At 57.2% G+C, this 23,064-nt stretch overlaps 1 protein-coding gene across 8 annotated transcripts in view; it reads right to left on the reverse strand.

Annotated features, from left to right (window-relative positions):
- LDB3 (LIM domain binding 3) overlaps positions 1-21,735 on the reverse strand; it is a 60,156-nt gene extending 38,421 nt beyond the window's left edge. Inside the window, exons 1-7 of one of the 8 annotated variants that reach the window (XM_036827857.1) lie at positions 21,579-21,726; positions 21,367-21,482; positions 11,780-11,931; positions 11,243-11,318; positions 5,677-5,699; positions 4,400-4,603; positions 2,360-2,374 (exon numbers count right to left, since the gene is read on the reverse strand). In XM_036827857.1, the coding sequence (XP_036683752.1) occupies positions 2,360-2,374; positions 4,400-4,603; positions 5,677-5,699; positions 11,243-11,318; positions 11,780-11,931; positions 21,367-21,459 (563 nt within the window). In that variant the 5' untranslated portion in view covers positions 21,460-21,482; positions 21,579-21,726. Of the gene's footprint in view, positions 1-2,359; positions 2,375-4,399; positions 4,604-5,676; positions 5,700-9,509; positions 9,878-11,242; positions 11,319-11,779; positions 11,932-21,366; positions 21,483-21,578 lie in introns of all 8 variants that reach the window. The other 7 variants (XM_036827860.1, XM_036827858.1, XM_036827861.1 and 4 more) reach the window with 7 other exon arrangements.
- Between the last annotated feature and the right edge of the window lie 1,329 nt (positions 21,736-23,064).

A 23,064-nucleotide genomic window follows, 5' to 3' on the forward strand; every position in this document is an offset into this window, starting at 1 on the left:
ACCCACCCCCCCAACCCCCAGGCTAACTCCTGACACAGGCCTGAAGACACCCCCCCCCCCGCCCCCCAAGGAGCTGTATCTCCTTTAAGGAAAGAAGAGGCAGAAGAGGTCTTCTGGAAGTAATTTCAACCTCCCTGAGCAGGTCCTGACTTTGGGGCTGGGTGAGGACAGGCCATTTGGGGGACTCAAAGGCTTCCTCACGGTCAGTCCCTTGGCCTCCTCAAAGCTTGGGATCCAAACAGGGAGCCACCAATGTCGTGACTGCCCTGGGGGAGGACTGTGGGCTCCCACTCTGCAAAGACAGGGAAGCTCGGCGAGGAGGTGGTTGGAGGAACAAGGCAATCAGGCCCCTAAAGCCTGGCATCACCCATGGATAGCACAGTTTCTCGCCCGAGGGAACTGGGCGTAGAGCTGCAGGGAGGGTCACTAGTCCTCTACCCCAGGGCAGCACAGCTTTTTGAGGGGGACCTGGTGACCTTCCCTTAGACTCCTAAGGTCTGGCACATGGTAGCTGCTCAAAACGTAGTTGAATGAACAAATCCTAGATCAGAATCAGAAGGGACCCCAGAGCCCCTTGAGTCCAGGGTCTCTCAGCCCAGATCAGACTGCAGGGCAAGATACATTAAAAGCTTTATGGATGACCACTCATTCCAACCAGAGAGGGCTGGGTAATCTAGGCTGCCCAGCCCGCCCTCTCAGGAGTCAGGGTGGGCTCAGGAGAAGCTCACAGCAATAAGAGCCTGTCTCCCCAGCCTGTGGACCGGTGGCCCAGCCATCTCCTCTTACACATGCCAAAACTGAGGTCCAGAGAGGCTAGCCAACTAGCCCCAGGTTACGTCATGTAGGGGACCCACTGAGTTAGAACCCAGGCTCCCCAGCTCCCAGCTCAGCGTCCTTTCCATCAGACCCTCTGCAGTGACAGGGCTCAGGAAGGCCACTTCTGCCCACTGGGGACTTGCACACCCCAGATGCTCCACATCTGGAGACATGGCCCAGCGCAGACGCTCCCCCTGTCCAGCTTCGCCCTGCCTGCTGCTATGACTGCCTCTACCTGCCCTTGCTCCCCTGAGGGCTGGCTAGCTGGAGAGGGGACCTCCCCAGTGCTCCTGTCTTCTACCCTCTCTGCAAGAAGCTGGATGGAAGAACTGGCCTAGTCTCCCAGGATTGGTCCCCTAAGTCAGCTCAGGGTGGGCTATGAGAGCAGAGGTGGAGAAAGGTGATGGAAGGTGACTGACCAAGGTTGGGTGGAGCCACCCCTACTTTTCTGAAGGCTTTGCCCTGGCCTGGAAAGCTACAGGTCTGTCAGCCTGTGGTTGGGATCAGATAGGGAAGACCAGGGAGTGGAGGAGAAGCTGGGATCTCGCTGGAGAGGTCATTTCTGGCATAGGGAGGAGTCTCAAGGGGTCCTGAAACAGATGGAAGGCACTGGCTGCCATTTCCCTGGAACATGCCCTTAAGGTGCTCCCTGTTCCTTCCACAGCTCCAAGGGCTCAAGAAAGTGAACCCCAGGAGTGAGTCCCTTGGGAGTCACACTGTCGGCTTCCCTTCCCACAATGCTGTGCAAAGACCAGGGACTTGCGGTGCTGCCGCAACAGACACTGGGAACTAGACGAAGGAACTGCTGTGCCTTTTGAGAATCTGGGGCTCAGGAAGAATATATACAGAGAGGGGATAGAACAGGCCCTCCAGTTCTGGGACCCTGTGTCCGAGGCCACTCTCTGGAGCCACTCCAGCATGAACTTCTTGCCAACAAAAACACTCCATGGTCCCCGCAACATCAAGGTCACCGGTGGGCATTCACTCCACTGTACACTGCCCCCAAGTCTGACTCATCTTTCGCCTCTTATGGGTGGTCCTGGCAGGTGCTGGCTCCTCCAGATCCATCTTCCGTGAGGATTCTGGGGAATGGCCTCCAACAGACCCCCTTATCATCCTCTCCCCGAATAATGGCCCCATGTGGATTCTGACATTAAGATCTACGCTGTCCTAGTGTAGACAAGAAAGGCTGGGGGAAGCCCCCGCAAAGCACAGCAAGGAGAACACGGGATACACCCCCAGCCAGTATGGTGTCATTACTCTGATTTCTATGTCCACAGTGACATAGAAATGTCATTATTTGGGGAAAACCAAATGACATTATTTGGGGAAAACCCCAAAACCCAAATGACATTATTTGGGGAAAACCCCAAAAGAAAGGCACTTGCCTGTAGAGGCCGCGGGGCATGTCATTTACCTGTGAGGTGGGTGTGAGGAAGAACGTGGACAGAACCACCGTCCTCAGGCACATCCCACCAAACCCACACACCATCCCGCAACCAGACAGACGGACGACGGAACAGATACTGTGGGGTCTACTTACGCCAGCGGTGACGCCCTGCCAAGCAGAGGAAAACCCAGCAGTGAGTGCATGTCCATCATGGGAGGGCGGGGGAGGCGCATACACAAGGGAGCAGGGTTAGGATCAGAAATGAGTTATGGGGGAGTGGGGTGGATAAAAGAGGAAGAGAGAGAGAAACAAAAAGAAAACTGTCAGTGAGGAAGGAATCATGGAAATTAACAGCAGAAACGGAACACCTCATGGCAGACAAGGGCAGCTTTTACCCACTGGCACCACAGCAGCATCAACCCAGCAGGGCTGAGTTAGAAGAAAAAGGAAGAATGTTGCTTCCCAGGCACGCAAGGGAGGGGAAAAGGATGGGAGGGAAGGTGATAGGAAGGAGAAGCCTAGATTAGATCAACAGTGCATCATGTTAAAAAAATATATCATGGGCGACCTAGAGGTAAAACCAAATGACTTGTAGTCTTTTCCCAAGGTACAGAAAACATAAAGTTAGTGAACAGCAGTTCTTCCATTATCTTCCATTGTGCTTCCCTTTGGCCAATGTTACCACTTTTAAGAGCACACCAAGGACACACATGGCAAACAAATGTTAACAGGAAATCCCCGTTAACTCTTTGGCTTAATCAGGCAGCCTTGTCTTCCTGGGTACACATTAGCAACAGTTGTGTTTTTAAACTTGCATGGTCATATTTTCTGCTTTGAACGATGGGATTAAGTAAGTCAACCCTGCCCAGAGAATTCCGCAAAGAACTGCAGACCTGAGCCTGGAGGGTTTGACTCACGGCTCCAGGGCAAGCAACCATCCACCCCCTGGTGGCCCGAAGGAAGTACTGCGTGCCTGAGAGGGCCAGGCTCCGTTTGACCAGGAGCGCCAGGAAGTCCACACCACGTTCCATCCTTTGGCCTCTGGAGCCTGCACTTTATAACCTGCACGCTCGTCATGGTCACGAGGGTTGGGCTCTACAAAGCCCAAACGCTATAGGAGTTCTCCGGGACTTTTTAACGCCTCTATCCCTCTTACAATATCTGTTTTTCCTAGTTTCGGAAAAAACGACAACCATCATTTTAAGATTTCTTGCCTTGAGTTGCTGGAGATCCTGACTCAGGGATAAGACGTTACCACAGAGATAATCAGTTCTGAAAGTCAATACTAACAGTATTTCCAAGTAGAATACAGTAAGAGACTCTGTGTGTGTGTGTGTGTGTGAAAGGAAGGAAGAGACACACAGACAGAAACAGAAAAAGAGACAGAGAGATAGAGACAGAAAGAGAGACATACACAGAAAGAAAGAGATACAGAGAAGAAACAGAGACTAAGAGAAACAGAGACAGAAAGAAATTCTGAAAGAGGGAGAGAGGTCCACATTAATGTTTGTACTATTACCAGTTTCATCCACAAATGATTTTCAGCCAACTCTTTCCCTACTCAGCCGTCAAGTTCTTCAACCATTGCTAACAAGCAAAGTCAGGAACCAAGGATGTCCTAAGTCCCACTGCCCTGAGGCTGGGCTTCCCTGGGGCAAACAGGAGGAGGCGAGTGCTGGGTGACCCCCGGCTCTGTGGCGGGGCTGACTGCCAACAGCACTGTGGATGGCTGGTCCGGAGGCCCCTTCCCAAACAAGAAACCCACTCATGAATCTGAATTGCCCTCATCATTGGACGAACACAGCAACTTCCCCCCAAAGAATGGCTTAGTTGTGAGAAGCTGAGGTATCCAGAATGTGACCCCGGTTAACAGGATTCCAGAAGCCTCTTTCTAAACCAGCCCCCTCATGGAGCCTGGGAAAATGCAGAGGCTGTGAAAAGCACATGCTGCATTTCTCCACCCTTCTCCTAAAGCTGACCATGAGATTGATTCTGAAGAGAAAACATCACGTTCTGGGAGGCCCGGGCGAAGGCTGGCTCTCCTCCAAGGGCTGTACCCTGGGAGGATCAAGATGATGGAGGACAGCTGGTCCCGATGCCCAAAGTCTCCGATGGCGCCCAGCGGCCCGGTGCCCTCCTCGGTGATGACGCGGCGGAGGCGGCGAGCGCCAGTGGAGGAGGGGAGGCGCTTACCCACTGAAGTCACTGCCCTGGGCCTGGGCCTGCCCGGCGATGGCGTCCATGATGGCGTCCTGGGAGTACATGCTGATGGGCGTGTTGTACTGCGCGTGGATGATGGTGGCCTTGCCGCCCAGCCCCTTCACCTCGATGGGCTTGTGGGTCGACAGGGCCGAGTCCTTCAGGGCGCTGGGGTTGAAGCGTTCCTGGTAGTCGGCGCTGGGGGAGGGGAACATGGGGGCAGGGGAGCGAGGGAGGGAGGTGGAAGGAGAGAAGGGGCAACAGGTGGTGTTACACGGCTCAAGGTGAGGGCTGGTGGTGCAGGGTGTGGAGAGAGACCTCCCTAAGCCTGATCCCAGGAAGGCTACCCGAGTCCCCCCAACCGACGTGGGCGGGCTGGGTCTGGTCGGAAAATCCTCTCACCCTCCCCAGAGCCATTTGTGGAAGGTTCTTCTTGCCCGTCTCCGCTTTCCCAGATCCCTGGAGGCCCCGGCTCAGCCTGAGCTACCGCCCAGGGTCAGCAGGGGGCGCCAGGCATTGAGAGCTCTCTCACCACACCCGCAGGGAAGCAGAAACGGAAGGGGTTGCGGAGTGGCGGTTGGGATTAGGAGACGAGCTGGGCCACGCGTGAGAGGCAGCGGCAGCCCAAGCGGAGTCCAGAACGCCCAAAGGCAAAAAGCAGCCCCACTGGGCACCCACAGGGATTCTGAGCTTGGTTCCTCCACGAAGGGACTCATCTTGGGTGGCCCGGGGCTCTGCTCCTCCAGACTCTTCAGTGCATGTGCTTCTTCCTCGTAGCAGGGCTTAGCTGCTCAGGCCCCGCCCAAGTCCAACTTGCTGGGTGGCCCACCAGCTTCTACCCATGGAGGCTTTTCCCTTCAACAGTTAAGCGTGCTCCCCAGGCAAAGACAAGGTCAGGTACAGCCCTTCTGAGTGGTCCGGCCAGGCTAGAAATGTCTTCAGGCTCGCCCAGAACCGGCGTCAGCACGCACTCCACCCACCGCCCACCGGAGCCAGCCTTCGGTCTAAGCAGCTGCAGCAGCTAATTGGGAACACAATGGTCTGGGGCATCTGCCGGAGCCCCAGCGCCCCTCCCCACTGCCTCCACTCCATACTCGCAGCTTCACACACATGCAGGCTCACTCAGGGACACAAATGCACCCCCATTCACGCATGCACATACATGTACACATGCTGCTGACACAGACGCACGCTGCCCAGCCCCCCAGACACGCGGTCGCATGCTGGGATATGCAGGCAAGCACACACACGTGCTTTCCTTTGATACTAACTTGGCTGGAGAGTTGGCTACCACCTGGGGGGGGGGGAGGAGAGAAAAAGCAAAGAAAACAGGGCTATCAGAGTGAGGGTCCTGCCAGGGGGTTTGAGCGTAGGGACCCAGGGATGGTCCTCAGACTGGCCACTGTGGAGGCAGAGGCAGCCCAGACTGGCACTGGGTGAGGAGAGTGCAGAGTGAGGAGGGGGAAGAGCTCAGCATCCCGATCACAGCCTCTCAGTTTGGGTCAGAGATGCCAGCTGCAGTGTACGTCCACAGTACCTGAAGCTTTGCCAGGGAGAAAGGTTTTTTTGTCCATCTTCATAGGTGCTTATTTACCATGTACATGAATCTCCTACATACACCTTGGCTGTAGACCCCGGCGAGGAAGCTGGAGATGGAGATCGGACTAGCGATGGCTGCTACAGGAACGGCCAAGGCCCCAGGTGCCTCCTGGCCGGACAGTAGCTCTGGACTTACCCTTGTTTAATGGGGGACGGCTCCAGGAGTTCTGTTCCCTGAGCAGGAGTTGCAGTGGTGCTGGGGTTTGTGTGCAGTGGGGTTTCTCACAGCCCCGGGAACATGTTCTCTTTCCCAGAGGAGGGTCAGGCAGCCCTGGACACTCCTCCCGGGGCACAGTAGTAAGGGGTCTGTGCAGTTCCCAGTAACTGCCCTTAAAGGCCCTGTGGATGGGCAGTGAGGCAGGATGGAGGAATGAGGAGGCTTGGGAGAAGTGCAGGTCCTTTATTGCAGGAAAACCCCCAGACAAGGCAGCCCAGCTTGGACACTACAAGAGGGACCCCACCCTCACTCTTATCTGAGAGCCAGCCTCCTGGAGTATCATCTCCTTGAGGGAGGCATTGCCTGCATTATGTTTCTTTAAATGCAAATTCCTTGCAGTGGCAGACCCTTGTCAGAAACCTGAGGGGAGAAGAGTGCAGAAAGTGGTGTCCCTTTCCCCACACCCTGCCACTTTCCCATATCTGACCACTCTGGGCTCTGGCTGGGAGAGCCTGGGCCTCAGCTGGCCTGGCCCTGGTCACCCCTTGGCCAGGACCCTGGGGATCCAGACCAAAGCCAGGGAGACCCCCACCCCCACCCCCGCCAGTCCCAGGCGGCCCAACCCTGTCTCAGGGCTGATAAAATTCCCTCTGTCCTCCCAGGCTCAAAATAGCTGCAAGTGGAGCTATGTTAAGAAAGGGCCATCACAGATCTCCAATTCCTTCTCCATTTTTGGCCAGTGCTGACAACTGCAGGATCAGCTCTTGCCCTGACCAGCCCAGTGCCCCCTGTAGAGGGCAGTGCTGGCCTCAGGGGCTGCCTATGCCCTTCCCTGCCTAGGTAGCCAGCTCCTGCTTTGGCATTGATTCCTGCCCCCTGCTTAGCTTCTGCCTGAGGACCTGGAAGCTGAGATGCCTGCAACAGACATAGCTCAGAGAGGGGCAGCCAGGTCTTGGGGAGAATGAGCCAAAGATGTAAAAACGCCCGGGTGCCCTCGCACCAACTGGCCTGAGGGACACTGCCCTTCAGTACCAGCCCCAGAGAGGACAAGGAGCAGGGGGCTGCAGGCCCGGCTGTTCTTTCACCCCCTCTGTTCCTCTCCACTCCTCCCAAGGGCGTACAAGCTGCCAAGGGATCACCTTGAAGCTACCCAGAGAGAGAGAGTATGGGAAGGAGCTTCCTTTTGGAGCCAGACAGGACAGAGTTCAAATCCTGACCCTGCCTCTTCCTAGAGCTGTGACTCTGGATAATTTACCCACCTATCTTAGCCTCAGTCTCCTCATTCATAACACCAAGAGGGTGGTGCCCTCTGCAGACTGAACAGAATCCTGAGTGTAAAGCCCTCAGCATGGGTTAAGTGTGTGATGAACAGACATAGGGAGTAGCATTTGCCAACCCTGTCTCCTGTGAGGTGGTGGCCTCAGCCCTCGGCTAGCCCAGGTCAGAGGCTCTGCCCTTCCTGCTGGGACCACAGCATCAGCCTTCACTTTGAATGAAGCACGCACCATATTCCCTCCCTAGCCCATCTTCCCTTTGAAGCAACTGTTGGACCCTGCTGCTCTGAGTGTCAAGTAATAATCTAACACTTGTCAGGTTCTGAGAAGCCCTTGTGCCAATGGGAGGGCTTGTCGGGAGTCGGGAGAAACGGGTGGGGCAGGCAGGTAGGTCCCTGGCTCCATGCAGGGAGAAGTCAGACTGACCTGAGCGCCAGTCCTATCTGCCACTCATTAACTGTGTGACCTTGGGCAAATTACTTGCTCTCTCTGGGTTTCTATTTCCCAGCTATAAAATGAGGGAATGATGCTCCCGCTCTGAAGTTGCTGAGAGAGTTGTGTTAGATAAAGCATATGGACTGTTAACCAGCCCCAGCCTCGACTGAGGCCTCCGTGAGGGAAGACCTTACCATCACTGCAGGTGGGCCCCGTGGAAGTCCAGGTCCACCAGAGCGTGACCTCCCTGCTGGGGGCCAGGCCCAAAGAGAATCAGGAAGAGCTATCAGCCCATCCAAGGCAGGAGAAAGAGTCCACTTCTACTCTGTCTTTCCCTGAGCTTTCTGGCAGAAGCCCCTTGCTGGAAAAAGCCTGGGGGTAGAAAGCTTTGCCATCTTGGTCCAGGGAAGCCAGGGTCCAAGTGCTCAGACCGTAGAGCGCCCAGCTTTACTCAGGATCCCAGAAAGAGCTATGGGATCTGGGGGAGCTGGGGATCCCCAGGGGAGCAGTGAACGGGCGGAGCACAGATACCATGTGCGGCTAGGTCAAAGGAAGGGTGTGGGCTTGGATCACACTGACCTGGATTGCAATGCTGACTCATCTGTGTACGTGTTGTGTGACTCCAGGCAGTGATGGCAGGTAGCACGCAGTGAGTATGCCAGAACAGAGCTCAGCACTATGCACGTGTTATCTCCTTCAATCCTCCCCGTAATCCTGAGATATGGACAGTCTCATGGAAGAGCCCTGAACCCCTAGCCACTGGGCCATATGCCTTGACTCAGCCTGCTTTGCCTCCAGCCCAGAGACGATTATACCAATTGCATGGGGCTATGGAAGAAGTTACAATGAGATAACAAACCTTCAGGACTTGGAAGCTGATATGTGCTCTGCTGGGAGGCTCCCTCCCCTCAGCCCCTCCACAATGCCCACTCTGGCTCTGCCTCTAGGTTCTTTTAACTCCTGTGCTCCAAGAGTACCATTAGCTAGACCTCGGGGAGCAGGGGGTGGCCTGCTGTTCTCCTGCAGGGCCCTTTTCTCCTCAGGGTCCTGCTCCCTTGCTTCCCCAACCTAGCCAGGGTCAGTCTTGCCAACCCACTCCACTCACCCTATTGCCCCATCTCTCTGTACCCAGCTCAAGTGCTCCCTCCTCCAGGCAGCCTTCCCAGACCACTGCCAGACCTAGAGAACTTGCTCTCCCACCTCTCAGGACTCCCAAAGGGGTGGGGACCAGCCTGTCCCTTTGCCCCAGAGTTCCTGGAGGTATTAGGCTTTGTCCTGTCTCGGTGGGTGACCTGATGTGAAAGTTTTGGGAGTCAGAGTTTCTTGTATTCAGGCCCAGCTTGGCCACTTAGTAGCTGGACAGCTGGACCTTGACTTAACCTTCTCTGAGCCTCAGTTTCCCTCTCTGCAAAATCTGACACATCGCCCCAGCTTGTGTAAAGCAATGATGGGCCCGGCTCATGGCAAATGTCAATAGGATGATTGATTTCACTGCTCTCAGCCTGCACTGCCTCATGGGCTTGGGGCTGGCCAGAATGAGGCCAGTTCCTCGCTCTGACTATCTGACCAGGCCTCTACGAGCACTGAGGACCCAGATGGCCCCTGACCACCAGTGGAGAGCTGTGAGCCCGTTACCTACCCTCCTAGGAGTCCAGCACCTGAGGCCTTCCCTCGGAGGCTCATCTGATACATCTGAGCCATCTCCCTCAGGGTCTCTGCCGAGTACAGGCCAACGGGGTTGTTATACTGCCTTGGCTGGCTCGAACCCCGTGGGGCTTTCAGGCTTAGAGAGTCAAGGGCCCCCTCCAGGCTGACCTTGGCCCCCGGGCTGCCCCATGGAGGGCCAGCGCCAGAGGCCTCCGTGTGTGAGGAGAAGACGGAGGTCTGGGAGAAGGAGGAGCTAAAGGTCTGCCCGAGCTCCAGGGTGCCTGGGGTGCCCAGGATGGCCCTCGCCTCGGGGTTGGGACTGGGTGCTGCCAGGCTGCTGTCCGTGTCCAGAGCAGGGTCCTGGCCCAGGGCAGCACCATGCAGGGGAGAGAGAAGAGAGCAGTTAGAGGCCATGCCCATCCCAGCGCTTCTGCGTGAACCTGAAACAGAGGGGTTAGTGCGAGCGCCTAGCAGCCCACCACCCTGGAGCCCGCAGCCCATTGCACGGAGGTCAGGGTTGGGGGATAGAAAGGACACCTGGAAGAGAAGGGTTTTGTCAAAAAGAGCGGGGTGAGGCTCCTGGCCCTGAAGCTGTCATCCACCTGGACAAAATGCAAAGCCCCACACAGAAAGCTAGGCCAAGCCAGCCTGACTGCAGGGCTGGAGGAAAGGGGGTGTGGTCTCAGGGAATTGTGGGGAGACCCCTCCATCCTACATCTGTTCCCCCTTCCCCTGAATGGGGGCACCTGGTGAGCACAGCCCTGCCTCCTGCTCTGCTGACCCCACTCTGCAATGCCCCACACGGCCAGTGAGAGGGGGCCTTCTGGGCTAGTGGTGAACAGGCAGAGTAGAGGTGCAGAGGGGAAACTGAGGAAGGAGGGGGGCTGACATTTGCTTCCTTCAGTCTGCCTCTGCAGCTTCTCCCCAACAGCCCTCTGCCCACTTCCCCAATCTGTCACCCACCCCAGACCCCCGTCATCTTCTTCTTGTCCCCTCTCCCCACCCTGCCCATCACCCACCCTACCCCACTGGACAGACAGGGTCAGTATGAGGTCCTGCAAGGAGGGGTGGAGAGTGGCGGGAGTGTGTAGTCCTGTAGGAGCGGTGGGGTAGGCCTCCCACGCTCTGGGTCCCTCAGGGTTGAGCTGCTTAGAGGGAGCTGGGAAGGGGCCTGGGACCTGCTGGCTGCACCAGCACCTCTGAGTGTGGTATAGGAGCGTGCAACTGGGAGGAGAAAGGGACACGGGAGGGAGACAGCCTGTGACACAGGCTCCCCCATGCCTGGGAGCTCCTCCTGGGGTGACCAGCTCAAACTGGGGCCTCGGATTTCATGCCACGGTCACCCCCCTTCCCCAGTGCCCTCAGAAGGATGAGGGTCAGAGCCTTCTGGACACTTGTCCCTACTTGGCTGGGAGAATGGTCCCTTTCCTGAAAACACCGCTGCCTAAGTGGATTTCCTGTCAGCCCGCCCATGAGGCCCAGGGTGCTGGCTAAGCACCCAGGCGGGCACCCCTACATGCAGCATTTTATGGGGCTTGAACGCTTCTCCCCGGGGGGTCTGCGCCACCTCCCCGGCATCAGCCGAGGCAGGGGCAGGGCTGGGGCCGGGCTGATCCCCCCACCTTGCCAGAGTCAGGCCAGCCGAGGGTCCGTCAGGCAGACCAGTGGCTGCACTCCGGGAGCCACGGCCCAGAGTGGAGCCTGCCACCCACAGTCAGCACCTACCTTTTGGTGGGGGATCACAGGCGGAGGGGAGTGGATCGGGGGCGCTGCCGTGGAGATGAGAATGGGACGCTTCGACCTGGAAAAACCAGAAATGAAGACAGTTGCCATTGGGTCCAGGAGCTCCTGCCTGAGAAGGACTGGAGAGGGGAGAACATCTGGAACCCAGGGAGCCAGGGCAGAGGCCTGACCAGCATGGGGAAGTCACGGCTCTGGGGTACTTTGCAGCCACGGGCCTCTGCTAGGTCTCAGGGAGGCTGCCTGTGCACAGAGGAAGCAGGCAAAACCCTGGCTTCCAGGCCCGGCTGCCCACATACCAGCAGCACCGTTATCCACCCTCTCTGAGCCTCATCTGTAAAGTGAGACACAGACATGGCAGGTGCTTGATGACTTGGGCCTGTCCTTCTGGTCCAGAGGCTGTCCTCACTTCCCTGTGCGGTCCGGTAGCACGAGGCTGGGCCCATGCTGGACAGCTCCTCTCCCAGGCCCTTGGTGCCCACACCCAACCTCTGCCCCCTGCTCTGGAGAGCTCCCACCTACTTCTGCAGCGTGAGACTCAGGTTGTAGCTGGCAGACTTGATCTTGTTCTGGGCCTCCAGGTGGGTCATGGTATCTGTGTTGATGCCGTCAATGGCCACCACAAGGTCACCCGGGCTGAGCTGGGACTGGGCGGCCTTGCTGCCCGGTGTGATCTGAGAGGGTAGCAGATGGGGGGTGAACATAAGAAGGGTGACCTGAGGATGGGCCCGTCCTCAGGGAAGAATCACCAGGGATCATCCAGTAGAGGCTTGCTATTTTGTCTTTCATTCACTATGACCACCAAGCCTGCTTCCTTTTCCTGGCACAGAGCTACCACATTTCCTGGTGCTTTGTATCTGAGTGCAGCCATGAGACTAGCTCCGAAATCAAAGCACACCACTTCCAGGCCTGCCCCTAGCAACCATCTTGCCATCCTGCACTCTCTCTGCTTGTCAGCTGACTGGATGCAGAGGACCCAGAGGAGGACAGCCAAGCCACTAACTGGAAGGGACCTGGATCATGGAGTCACTGCTTGGAGGAGAGATGACTAAGGAGCACTGAATTGGATGTTGCATGAATGAGAAATAAACTTCCACTGTGCTAAGAGAACTGGGGGTTGTTTGTTACACCAATTAGCCTACTATAACATCTGCACCTTGAAAACCCATGGCACACTTTCCAGGCTTCAGAAGAATTCAGCAGCTGCTAAGACTCAGCACCACCATAGAGATGCTGCCAGGCCAACAGGCAGGCCAAATGTACCCTCACAAAAGCATCCTAGTGTAAGTGTGTCTTACTCTACTGTGGCAGGTGTGCAGAGAGGGCTGGCAGAGCTGTCAAGCCTGCTTGTGGGAGCAAGGTCAGCTGGGATATGGAGCTCAGTGCTCTGTGGTTGGCTTCATATTTTCCAAAGGGGAGGTGCAGATGTGGAGGCCAGTTCCCAAATCTTGCACTCTAGTGACATTACAGAATGCTAGAGTCTGGGGGCCCTACCCCCAGTGTGATCACACAGAATACCATGAATATGCCACCCCACGAACCCCCCATGCAATGTCAGGAAGACCACACTCCCAGAGACATTACCTGGGATGCTGAGATAGCTCAGATTCCACTCCCAATGACATCATGCACAATGCCAAATTCTGCATGTCCAGCCCCCAGTAGTAGCACCCTGAATGCCATGGTGGCCTCCTATGCAGTGACATACCATGAAATGCAAAATTCTGGAAGGCCTAGTGACATCACCTAAAATAGCTTGTGGGCCGGCCCCTAGTGACATTACATGGAGTGTGATGAAGCTTCACCCCTAAAGGTGTCTCATGGGATGTCGTGGAGACTTTGGCTGCACCCCCTCCTGACATCACATAGAATGATTTTATAACCTGGCCCCCATGACATATTGTGGAAGCACGCTGTGACATCACATGGGGTGCCGGGCAGGGCTTGCCTCCAGTGACATCATAGGAAAGAGGAGCCCCTGGGAGTCACCCCCCACCGAGCTGTGCCTAGAGGGTGTCCCTTGGCTTTTCCTCCCCAACATGCCCACCAGCCAGCCCTCCTGGCTTCTCTGGGCACATCCCAGTCACCTTCCTGGCTGTACCCCAAGGACAAGGCTGGCTCCTAATGCTGGCAGAAGCCATTTTCTGGCCAAGGCTTGGGGACCATCCTAGAAGGAGCCCAAAGACGTCCTGGGGACAGTCCCATGCCCTGGGTGCCAGGCCTCGGTGGGCCTCTGGCCAGATTCTGGGCTCTCAGACATGGATGGAAACTTCCTGCCGGGCCCCTCGGAGGGAACTCCCATTCTGACCAGAGCCCTGCAGCCACCAGCCGCCAGCCCATTCCCAGACAGGCTCTACAGGGCGGGCCAGGAGCCACATGTGTTAACCCAGTGATTAGAGCAAGACCAGGAGAACTCTTGCCAATTGCCGCTGACCTGCCATTTCAGACCCAGGAACTGTGGTACCTTCTTAAACACTGGCCACCTTGTGCCCTGAGCAGCCTCCCCACCGCCCCTGGAATCTGCTCGGATGAGGCCAGGACAATAGAGAAACAAATGCCTTGATTGTCAGGAAGCCACACTGTCCGGTTTGCCAAGTCCCGCCTACTCTCCAGGCTCCCATAGGGGCATCTTGGAAGCGCTCGGGCCATCTCAAAACACACGTCGCCTTTATCCCCAAATCAATGGCCGTACAGAGCCTCTACTAGTGACAGGAGTGTGTTGTTTCCTTTGATTTAAGCGGTTAAGCAAAGGATAAAAAACGACAACAAAGAAAAGCAAAACACTTTCTAGGCTGAGAGGGGACTCCTGAGGGCAAACTGAGTTGCCCAGCCAGGCCTGTCCTGCAAGAAAATCACCTTTCCCTACACCTTCTAGCTTCATGTGCAGGCCTCTGCTCTTCCGGGTATTTTATTATAGACACCTTCAAACACAGTAAGGCAGAACTAATTCTACGGGGAGCACCCGAATACCCACCACCGAGGTTCTACTGTAGCATTTCACTCAACTTGCTGGTCAAGTGTCCATCCCTCTCTCCATCCATCAATCCATATTATGTGTGAAGCATTTCAGAGAAAGTAGCAGACGCCAGTATGCTCCCATTCAGGGTGAATTGCGCAATGCCTCTGCTGTCTTAGTGGACTGCCCACAGGGTTCCCCCACAGCAGGACACCCCCATGCCAGGGCTTCCCGACCCAGGGCTCCCCCAGATGCTTCTAAGCAACCACAGAGAAGGGGGCCATCAGCCTGCAGCAGGGAGCTCCCAGGCAGGGCAGCCACAGACCCCAGACAGAGGGGAGGGCCTCATGCCTGCAGAGGTGATGCCTGCCAGGCAGGACCAGAGCTGTGTCCAGGAGATCATGGATTAAGTGTGAACAAGGACACCAGAATGACATCCAAAAGAGGCTGGGGCCAGCTCAGCTAGGGCAAACCACGGGGCCATCTGGAATGCCCTCCCTTCCGAGCTGTCTTGAGGACTTATTTCTCCCTCAGGCATGGGTTAGCTAACATCATACCTTCCCACAGGGCTCCCACCTTCCCCTTGCCTGGCCCTGGCTGGCTCCCCCACATCCTCAGGTATAGACTGAGATGATCCTTTTCCCAGGGAAGAGCCCAGGCTCCCTCAGGCTTGGTCAACAGCCAAACCCCCTGAGGAATTTGCCACCAAGCTGGCTCCAGCCTGCCCCTGGCGCCTCTCCTTGCACCTGTGTGTGCTCATCAGGGCTCAGCTGGCCCGACCTTTGGCTGCCCTGAGCAGGGTTCAAGACCCCTCGGGCTGGTGGGGTGGAGGATGCTATAATCCTCTTGCAGGGAGGCGCTCTGCTAGTTCTGCCCAGGTCTCCCTAGAGAAGGAGGCAGGGACTCTAAGGAAGTTGCCCCTCAGCTCTGCCCAAGGGCCGTCAGACCCCTCCTCGCTCTGCAGGAGCAGCCTGCCTGGCAGAAGGGTGCGGCCACCCTTGAACACTTGCCCAGAGCCCAGGGCTTGTGAAGAGTGCAGTCTAGGTGTGAGGTACCCATGTACCTCTTGTCTGACTCCCTAGCCCCCTCCCTCTGCTTTCCTTGTCCCAGAAAAGACCCAAAGCTCCTAAATCCTTGGAGGATTTTTTTTTCTTTAAAGTTTTTCTAGCCCCTTTGGAGCATTTGAAAAACTCTTTGTAATGATTGTTTCATTCCACTTTTCACCTTCTCTAGTCACCAGCCACCTCTCAACAGGGAACCCAGCCATGGGCAGAGCTCCAGGACCGAGGTCCTGTCTCAGAAGCCCCTAAGGCAGGCTCTAGGTGTTTGGGGGCCAAGATCGCCACCTAGCCCACCCTCCTTGCTGGGCCATGGTTTAGGGCACCCCAGAGGGGGCACAGGGATAGCTGGTGCCAAGGGGCAGCTGTGGCCTCCGTGACCTTCGGGTGCCTGGGGGGAAGCAGTAGAGCAAAGACCATGGACTGTAGTCTGAGCCAGACCTGAGGTTGCAGTGCCAGCCTCCGTGACCTCTGTGTAAAGACAGCAATGATGCCTTTCTCCCGGGATTGTGGTGTGGATTTCATCATTAAATAGGGCATTATACAAAGACAGTGCAGAGCTGAGACAATTTCAGGGAAGCTCCCAACCGAGGAGGTGCAAGTGCTGTCCCTGACCCCTTCCCCTGGGAGGTGCCAGGGGTTGGAGTCTGGGAGGCTGCAGCCCCCACCTCCAGAGGAAACAAGGTCTGGAGCTGGCAGAGGGTGGTGTGTGAAGGGCCAGCCCTGACTGATCAGTCCTGAGCCAGCCTCCTGTCCCTAGAGGGGCCTGAGCATCAGCTGAAGGGGAGAGAAGTTCTGTCCAGGGTCCCAGGGAAGCAAGGCACCGGCTGGGGCTCAGGCACACCCATGCCCTTGGCTCCTATTTCCCCAGCTCCCTGGCAGCAGAGGGGGCCACTGGGCTCCACAGAAGGTCCCGGCCATCACTCCTAGTGCTTAAAGCCAGACAGGCCCCTGACTTCCTTTCCCTCTAGACCTGCCAGTGTAGGTGCGGCAAGGGATGGGAGGCAAGGGCAGGCTGTGGGTGCTGTGGACTGTGCAGCTTCCAGCATCTCCTCCTGACCTTCCCAGGCTGACATCCCAGGGGATTTCCAGGGAGCCCTAAGTGCACTTTACATTGTGTGATTAAATTACTGTCATGCCATGCTCTGTTCCCTTCCCATCTGGCCTCCCCTGGGGCCTTGCTCCATCCCTCGCCCTCTCACTGGAAGCTTCTGTCTTCCCATGGCCCCTCTCTCCAACCCCACCCTGGCTGATAAAAAAGCCAGAATCTTATCTATGCTCAAAAAGCCTCTCCTTACACAGAGGACTTTTAGGGCAGTGAAAATACTCTCTGTGATATTATAATGTTGGATACATGTCATAATACATTGGTTCAAAACCATAGAACGTACACACCAAGCGTGAACACTAATGTAAACTATGGGCTCTGGGTAATAATGATGTGCCAGTGTAGTTTCATCAGTTATAACAAATGTACACTCTGGAGGGGGACGTTGGTAATGCGGGAGGCTGTGCATGCATGGGGGCAGGGGGGTTATGAGAAATCCCTTTATCTTCCTCTCAACGTTGCTGTGAACCTAAAACTGCTCTAAAAAAGTTGTCTTAAAAAAAAAAGCCTTAGCTGCTCCAACCGGCTCCTGCCATGTTTCTCTCCTTTTCTTCACCACCAGGCATTTCCAAGAAGTGACCAGCACGTCTGGCCTCTACAGTCTCCCATCCCTCTCACATCCGCCATCTGACTTTGGCCCCCACCACTCCACACATACCAATGACTTCCCTGTGCCAAAGCCAGGGGTCCTGGCCCCCTCTCTAGCTGACCACACCCTTCCCTGGCCTTCTGAGTCTCTTTCTTCTCCTCTTGTCCCCCAGTTCTAGGTCCTGGATGTCAAAGTCTGCTTCATGCCACTTAGAATGGTTCCTGGGAAGAGGTGGATCCTGGCTTCAAAGGGGTGGAGAAGCTGTGTTTGGGAATGGAAGGGCCCTGGGTGGGGGCCTTTCAATCATGGCTAGCCCCTGGACAAGAGGGAGATTCAGGGAACTGGGGAGCTATCTCCCAGGCAGGACAGCTGCCCCAGCAGGCCCAGCAGACATCACCCAGGAAGCCCTGCCCTCCTCGCACTTGCTGCCGTCTCACAACGCCTTCAGCCCGAGGAGCCCCCGGGGACTGCCAGTGAAGTTGCCCTTGTCCTATGTCCCAGCCCAGGACCTCAGAAGGCCCGCTCCCCAGGACCTAGCCAGCCTCATACCCACTCACTTCAGGGACCTCCCGGGGTCAGGAACAGCTCTGTGCACCAGGGAGAAGAAGCATGCTGGGAGAGGGCCTGGCCTGGGAACCTCTAAGGATGTATTCCCCAGCGGTGGGCCACTGTCTGGTTATCTTCCCCATTCGTTCATTCGGGAGCCAGCCCTGCAGCAGCCCTCCAGAGGCTTGCCTGACCTTCAGCATGGCTATAAACAACACTTGCTGTCAGCACTGCTAGGCGCTGCCCAAGAAACAGCACCATGGCCTCAAAATTCCAGGAATCGCCGGTGCAGCTGCCCCAGAATAATCTCAGCCTGTCCCCCTTCCCCTCCCAGGGACCCTCTGTCCTCTGTGTCGCCACCATAGCCAGGAGAGTCTGACAAATACTGGAACCGAGAACAGCAAAGGGGCAGAGGTGAGCCTGCTGGGCCTGTGGGTAAGGCCATAAGGAGTGGAGGCCTTGGAGCAGAGAGGCAGGACCCCCCTGGGCCCAAGCTCAGTTCCACCACTCCCCCATCCTCACAAGCAGCCCATGTGGAAAAATAGGTGTATTTTCATAAGTGCACATTAGAAAGAACTCTCACGTGTACTTTTACCGACATACCATCCCCATTTTGCAGATGAGAAAACTGAGGCTGAGCAGGTGAACTGACTTTTCTAAGGTGACACAGCTGTGAGTAGCAGAGCCAAACAAAAGCATACGTCGCCGCCATAAAGTCAAGGGCTGCAACTCGTGAGCCAAGAGGCAAGGCCCCAGTCCGTGGCCCTGGCCTCCGGCCTAGCTGCCCTGACAGGGGTGGGGGCTGGGCCTTTGGAACCTTCCCTCTTCGGCTGCTCCCACCCCTCCCCCACTTCCTGGAGGACTGGCTGGGATTGGGGGAGGGTGGGGGTGGGAGGGCAGCTCATGTTGCAGGCCCAGCCACACCTGTCCAGGATAAATAAAGGCATTTCCCCTCCACCCTCCGAGTCTCCCTCCTGAACCCATTTCTCTGTGGGTCCTCAGGCTGAGACCCACCGACGGGAGGACTTGAGGGGCTGTTACTGCCCCAAGGTTGATTCTGTGGGGCTGGTGGGCAGGGTGGGGTGGGTACAGGGGCTACCACCCAGGCTGCACGTGGCCAGCCTTCTTACAGGAGGAGCTGCAGCACACAGGGGATGGGCCCCACGCAGTGCTTTTCTACTAGCCCCTAGCCACAGGGTGAGGAAGCAGGCATGGGGTTACCAAGGTCCCAGGAGCGCATGAGCAAGTTGGAGCCTCAGTTTGCCCGGCTCTGAAGTGAGATGCCAATCCCAGACCTGCCTGCCTGACCACCTGCCTCAGGGTTACAGTGTGTGTGCCCAGGGGTGCCGGCCCCTGCTGAGAACGAGCCGGCCCCGCCTTTGCTAGTCCCCCCGCCGCAATACGCCACTACTGCCCTGTCACAAAGACTCGGGCCAGGACATCTACTGGCCCTCTGTGGGAAGCAGGTCAGGGCTGCAGTGGATTCTTCCAGAGAGCTCTGGCCTTGCATCCCCTTAGGGGAGAAGTTCCTGGTGCAGAAGGACCTCGAGCACCCCAGCAGGAAATACCACAGCCCTGTTGGGAGGGCAGGGCTAGTGTCCCGAGGCCTGCCTGGTCAGCAGCGCTGAGCCTGGGACGCCCGAGCCCAGGGTATCAGCAGCCCACCAGAGGACTTATCAAGAGGCTCCAAGCCCTGGGAAGGCCCCAGCACCCAGTCCAGCTGGTTCCATGGCCTCGGTGATTTGGGGGCACGCCCCTGAAGGAAGTTGAGAGGCCCATCCCCTGATGCCCTGCCTGAGCTGCGGGTTCTATTTTTAAAAGTCCCCCCTAGTCGTTGGCTCTAGTGCATCCCAATACACCCCCTGCCTACAGTGAGGACATTCTTCCTGCTGTCTAGCTTAAGGCCTCTGTGCTGCAATTTAAGCCCTGGGCTGTCTGGGGCCAGGTGGTGCATAGACCCCGGATGAGGTCATCAGCTATCCTGGGTGCCACTGAGCCAGGAGGTTAATTTCCACCAGCAGGGATGGGGCTGGGAGCAGCAGGAGGAGGCCTTGAGGATAGTGGGGCTGGGGGAGATCTAGGCTCAGTCCCAGGCATGGGAAGCTGGTGGACCCATGAGAGTGAGGGTGGAGGGTCCTGCCTTGTACAGGGAGGAGACCTGTAACCAGGGGGGTGGGGAGCTGTGCAGGGTCCTGAGGGCAGAGGGGGTGTGTCTGCTGGGTCTCAAATGCCCCTGTGTCACCATATCATCAGACTGAGTGTGTAAGTCTCTGGGTGCCCTTCTAATATGGGACCCTGGGGTCTCCAGGGCAGTGGGTCTGGAGACTCAGGTTGGAATAAGCCAGACCTCCAGCAGGATGGTGGCCAAGGCCTTCTCCCTGGACTAGAGCCAGGCCAGCACCCCAGAGGAGTTGTGAGGCTGTTGTGAAGCTATTGCTGTCGTGAGGTTCCCATAACACCCCTGAGTGGGGCTTTCCATCTTAGGGTCCCCCCAAGTGTCCACATTTGGTTGCACAGCCAGGACTGTGCCTCCGGTGGGGACATTGGCTCCCTGCCCCCTCTGCCAAGTACCTTTCAGGCCTTCCCTGGCTGCCCACCTCAGTGCCTCCCCACCACCCTCCCCGTCCCACCCTCAGGCCCAAGGCAAGTTTCCATGCCCTGGAGAAGAAACTGTCTCCCTGTCTCCAGGTGAGCAGTGACCCAGACACCCCTGCCCATCCATCACCCTCCAGTGACAGCCTGGGGCCTCAGCCTGCCCCCTTGTGCCCACACCAGCACTGCTGGGGCTCAGTCTCAGCATACCCCACCAGGCAGGGCTTGTCTTTGCCCTGGCACCTTTCACAGTCCACCCTGAGCCTTGAGGCCTTCAGCGCCCCTCTGCTGGACTTCCCTTTACTTGATAAGTGTTGCCTGAGCACCTACTATGTCCTAGGTACTGGTCTAGGTGCCAGGGACACAGCAGTGTTTAAAACAAAGTCCCTTCTCACAGACCGCTTCCTCTCAAACAGATCTAGCTTCTTGCTTCTCTGGACTTCAGTGTCTCCAGCTGGGCCATAGAGTTACTCAGACAATCTCCAAAGATCTGTGACATTCCCATCAGGCAGTGCCATTCCCTGATCACAGACACTGCAGAACACACAGGCCATTTCCCCAGGTGAGCATGGCGAACCAGACTTGAGACAGGCAGGCAGAGCAGCTGTAGGTGAATGGCTAGGGCCTCCAGCAAGCGAGGAAGCCCCAGCTCCACGAAGCCAGCCAGTGTGAGGTCCCACAGCAGCCCCAGGAAGGCAGGGGTAGAAGGCGGCTGTTATCTCAGGTCTGGGATGGAGTGGATGCAGGAGACCGGTTACCAGCCCAGCCCAGCTCCGAGCCCTGATAGCAGGGCAGCCCAGGTCAGCAGTCTGTACATCTAACCATCTGCCCGCCTGTCACCTGACCTCTCCACGCTAGGAGTGCTCTTTCCCCAAAGCAGCTGCCCACTTCCAGGCTTGGGGGGTACCCTGAGCCCACCCTCCCAGAGAAAGGCTTAGGAAGGCCCTGTACTTTCTGTCTACCTGCCTGCCTGGCCTGCAAACTTGGCATTGCTTTCTCTGCTCAAAACACCAGCCGCTTGCCCATGTTTCATACTCATAATAGGCCAGCCAACGAGGGTGGGCAACAGCTGTGGCCAAGACCAGGGGCCTGTGGCCGGCAGTATCCAGTTGAGTCCAGTCCCACCCCCAGACCAGGGAAGTGTGCTCTGCTTTCCAAGAGCCTCAGGGAGGACAGACAGATGGACGGATGGACTCACACACCCTCCTTTGAGCATGCCCCGCCCCTGCGGGTTCCAGGCTGTGGGCCGTGCACACTCACCCGGGAGATGGTGAGTGGCATGTTGAAGTCCTTGCCCCCCTGCAGACGGAAGCCCCAGGGCCCAGGCCCGGTCAGGGTCACGCTGTAAGACATGCCGGTGCTGACAGCGGCGACCTCTGCGGATGAAGGGAGAAGAGTAGAGTGAGAGGACCCTCACGCACCCTGCCTCCCCAGCCCGTACCTCGGCCCCTGCCCCCGACCCCCGGCCTTGCCTGCTCCGTCCCTTTCTGCCTGGCCGGGCTGTGTGCAGCTCCTGAGAGGCTCCTAAGAATAGCTGGGAACGAATGCCATCGACACTGATATCTGCCCTCCACTGCGCCCATAAATGGATTGTAACCCTACACTGTGCCCGCCCGCCCTCCGCCTCCCAGCGGGTCCACTGTGACTCACAAGGCTAATATAGCCCCTGGGGAGGGGTGTCCGGCACCCAGCACCCCCCAGGGGGCAGGAGAGGGGCCTGGCCAGGTTACTGATAATGCTCTGCCCCCCTGCTCTCCTCTCCTTGCTCCGTCCGCCCTCTGGAGAGCCCAGACTGCCCAGCTGCCCTCTCTGCCTGGCTGTACCCACCCCCTTGCCCAGAAGACCGTGGCTGAGCTCCCTTGGCCAGGGGCTTTGTGACTTGGGTCTTTGCTGCCCTGTGTTCCCCGGTGAGGGCCCTGAAGTTGCCTCTTATCCTCATGGTGGCCCAAGATAAGGGATAACTTCAGGGCCCAGAATTGTCCAACCGTAAAAACAATCATAATAATAGCAGCAGCTCTGGGCATGGCCAAGCTCAGCTCTGGACCCTTCATGCCATTATCTCCTCAGATCCTGAGAGGCTGCCACTTGTCCCGCTCAGAGAGGTTAAGTAACTTTCCCAAGGTCACACAGGTAGTAGACCCAAGCCATACTGGAGTCTGAGCTCATTCCTATGGGGGCTCGTGCCAGATAACGGGCTGCAGGTGGTGGCAGGCACCTCCTGATACCCAAAGCTGGCAGTGGGGGTCCCCTGCCTGCACCCTCAGCGCAGGGTCTGAAAGCAGGTCTGGGGCAGGCCCCCACCCTCCAGACCCTCTGGGGCCCAGCAGTTATTCCTGGCTCTCCTGTCTCATTTGTGCTCTGAAAACTTGACAGCAGCATGGAAAGCTCCAGCTGCCAGTGTTGCATGCCAGGCCCCAGTGCCCTTTGCACTGGAATGGCAGGGGGCAGGGAGGAGGGGAGGAGAGGCCATTTGCTCAGCTGCTGGGACAAGGGGCCAGAAGGGGCCGGGAGGGGAAAATGTGTGTGTTGTGGTCAGTCCATAACCCAGAGACAGTATGTTCTGGATGGGGGCCTAGGCCCCTCGGGACTCCTGCCAGTGTGGTCTTTGAGCCAAGATACCTCCAGAAGTCCTTCCTCAGAAGAGACCTCAGGCTCTGTGTGGTCTGGAGGTAGATCAAGGCCCACCCTGCTCAGGAAACTGAGGCTCAGGGAAGGCAACTGGGCCCTCTGTTCTCTGCCCTCCTGGAGGGCTCTGGCCTGAGCTGGGCCCTGAGGACTCAGTGCTGGCCTGGGTGTGAGAAATTTCCCAGCTGCCAACACCCCACCTCAAACTCTGGGCCTAGCACATACAACATGCATGACAAGGAGTCCCCACTTCACAGGGGCGTTTGGTAACTTGCCCAAGGTCACAGAAATATCAAGTGGGAAAGCCAGGGAGGGACCTGTGTTCTTTCCCCC

The sequence above is a fragment of the Balaenoptera musculus genome, chromosome 16, assembly GCF_009873245.2.
Source record: "Balaenoptera musculus isolate JJ_BM4_2016_0621 chromosome 16, mBalMus1.pri.v3, whole genome shotgun sequence".
NCBI classification, from domain to species: domain Eukaryota; kingdom Metazoa; phylum Chordata; class Mammalia; order Artiodactyla; family Balaenopteridae; genus Balaenoptera; species Balaenoptera musculus.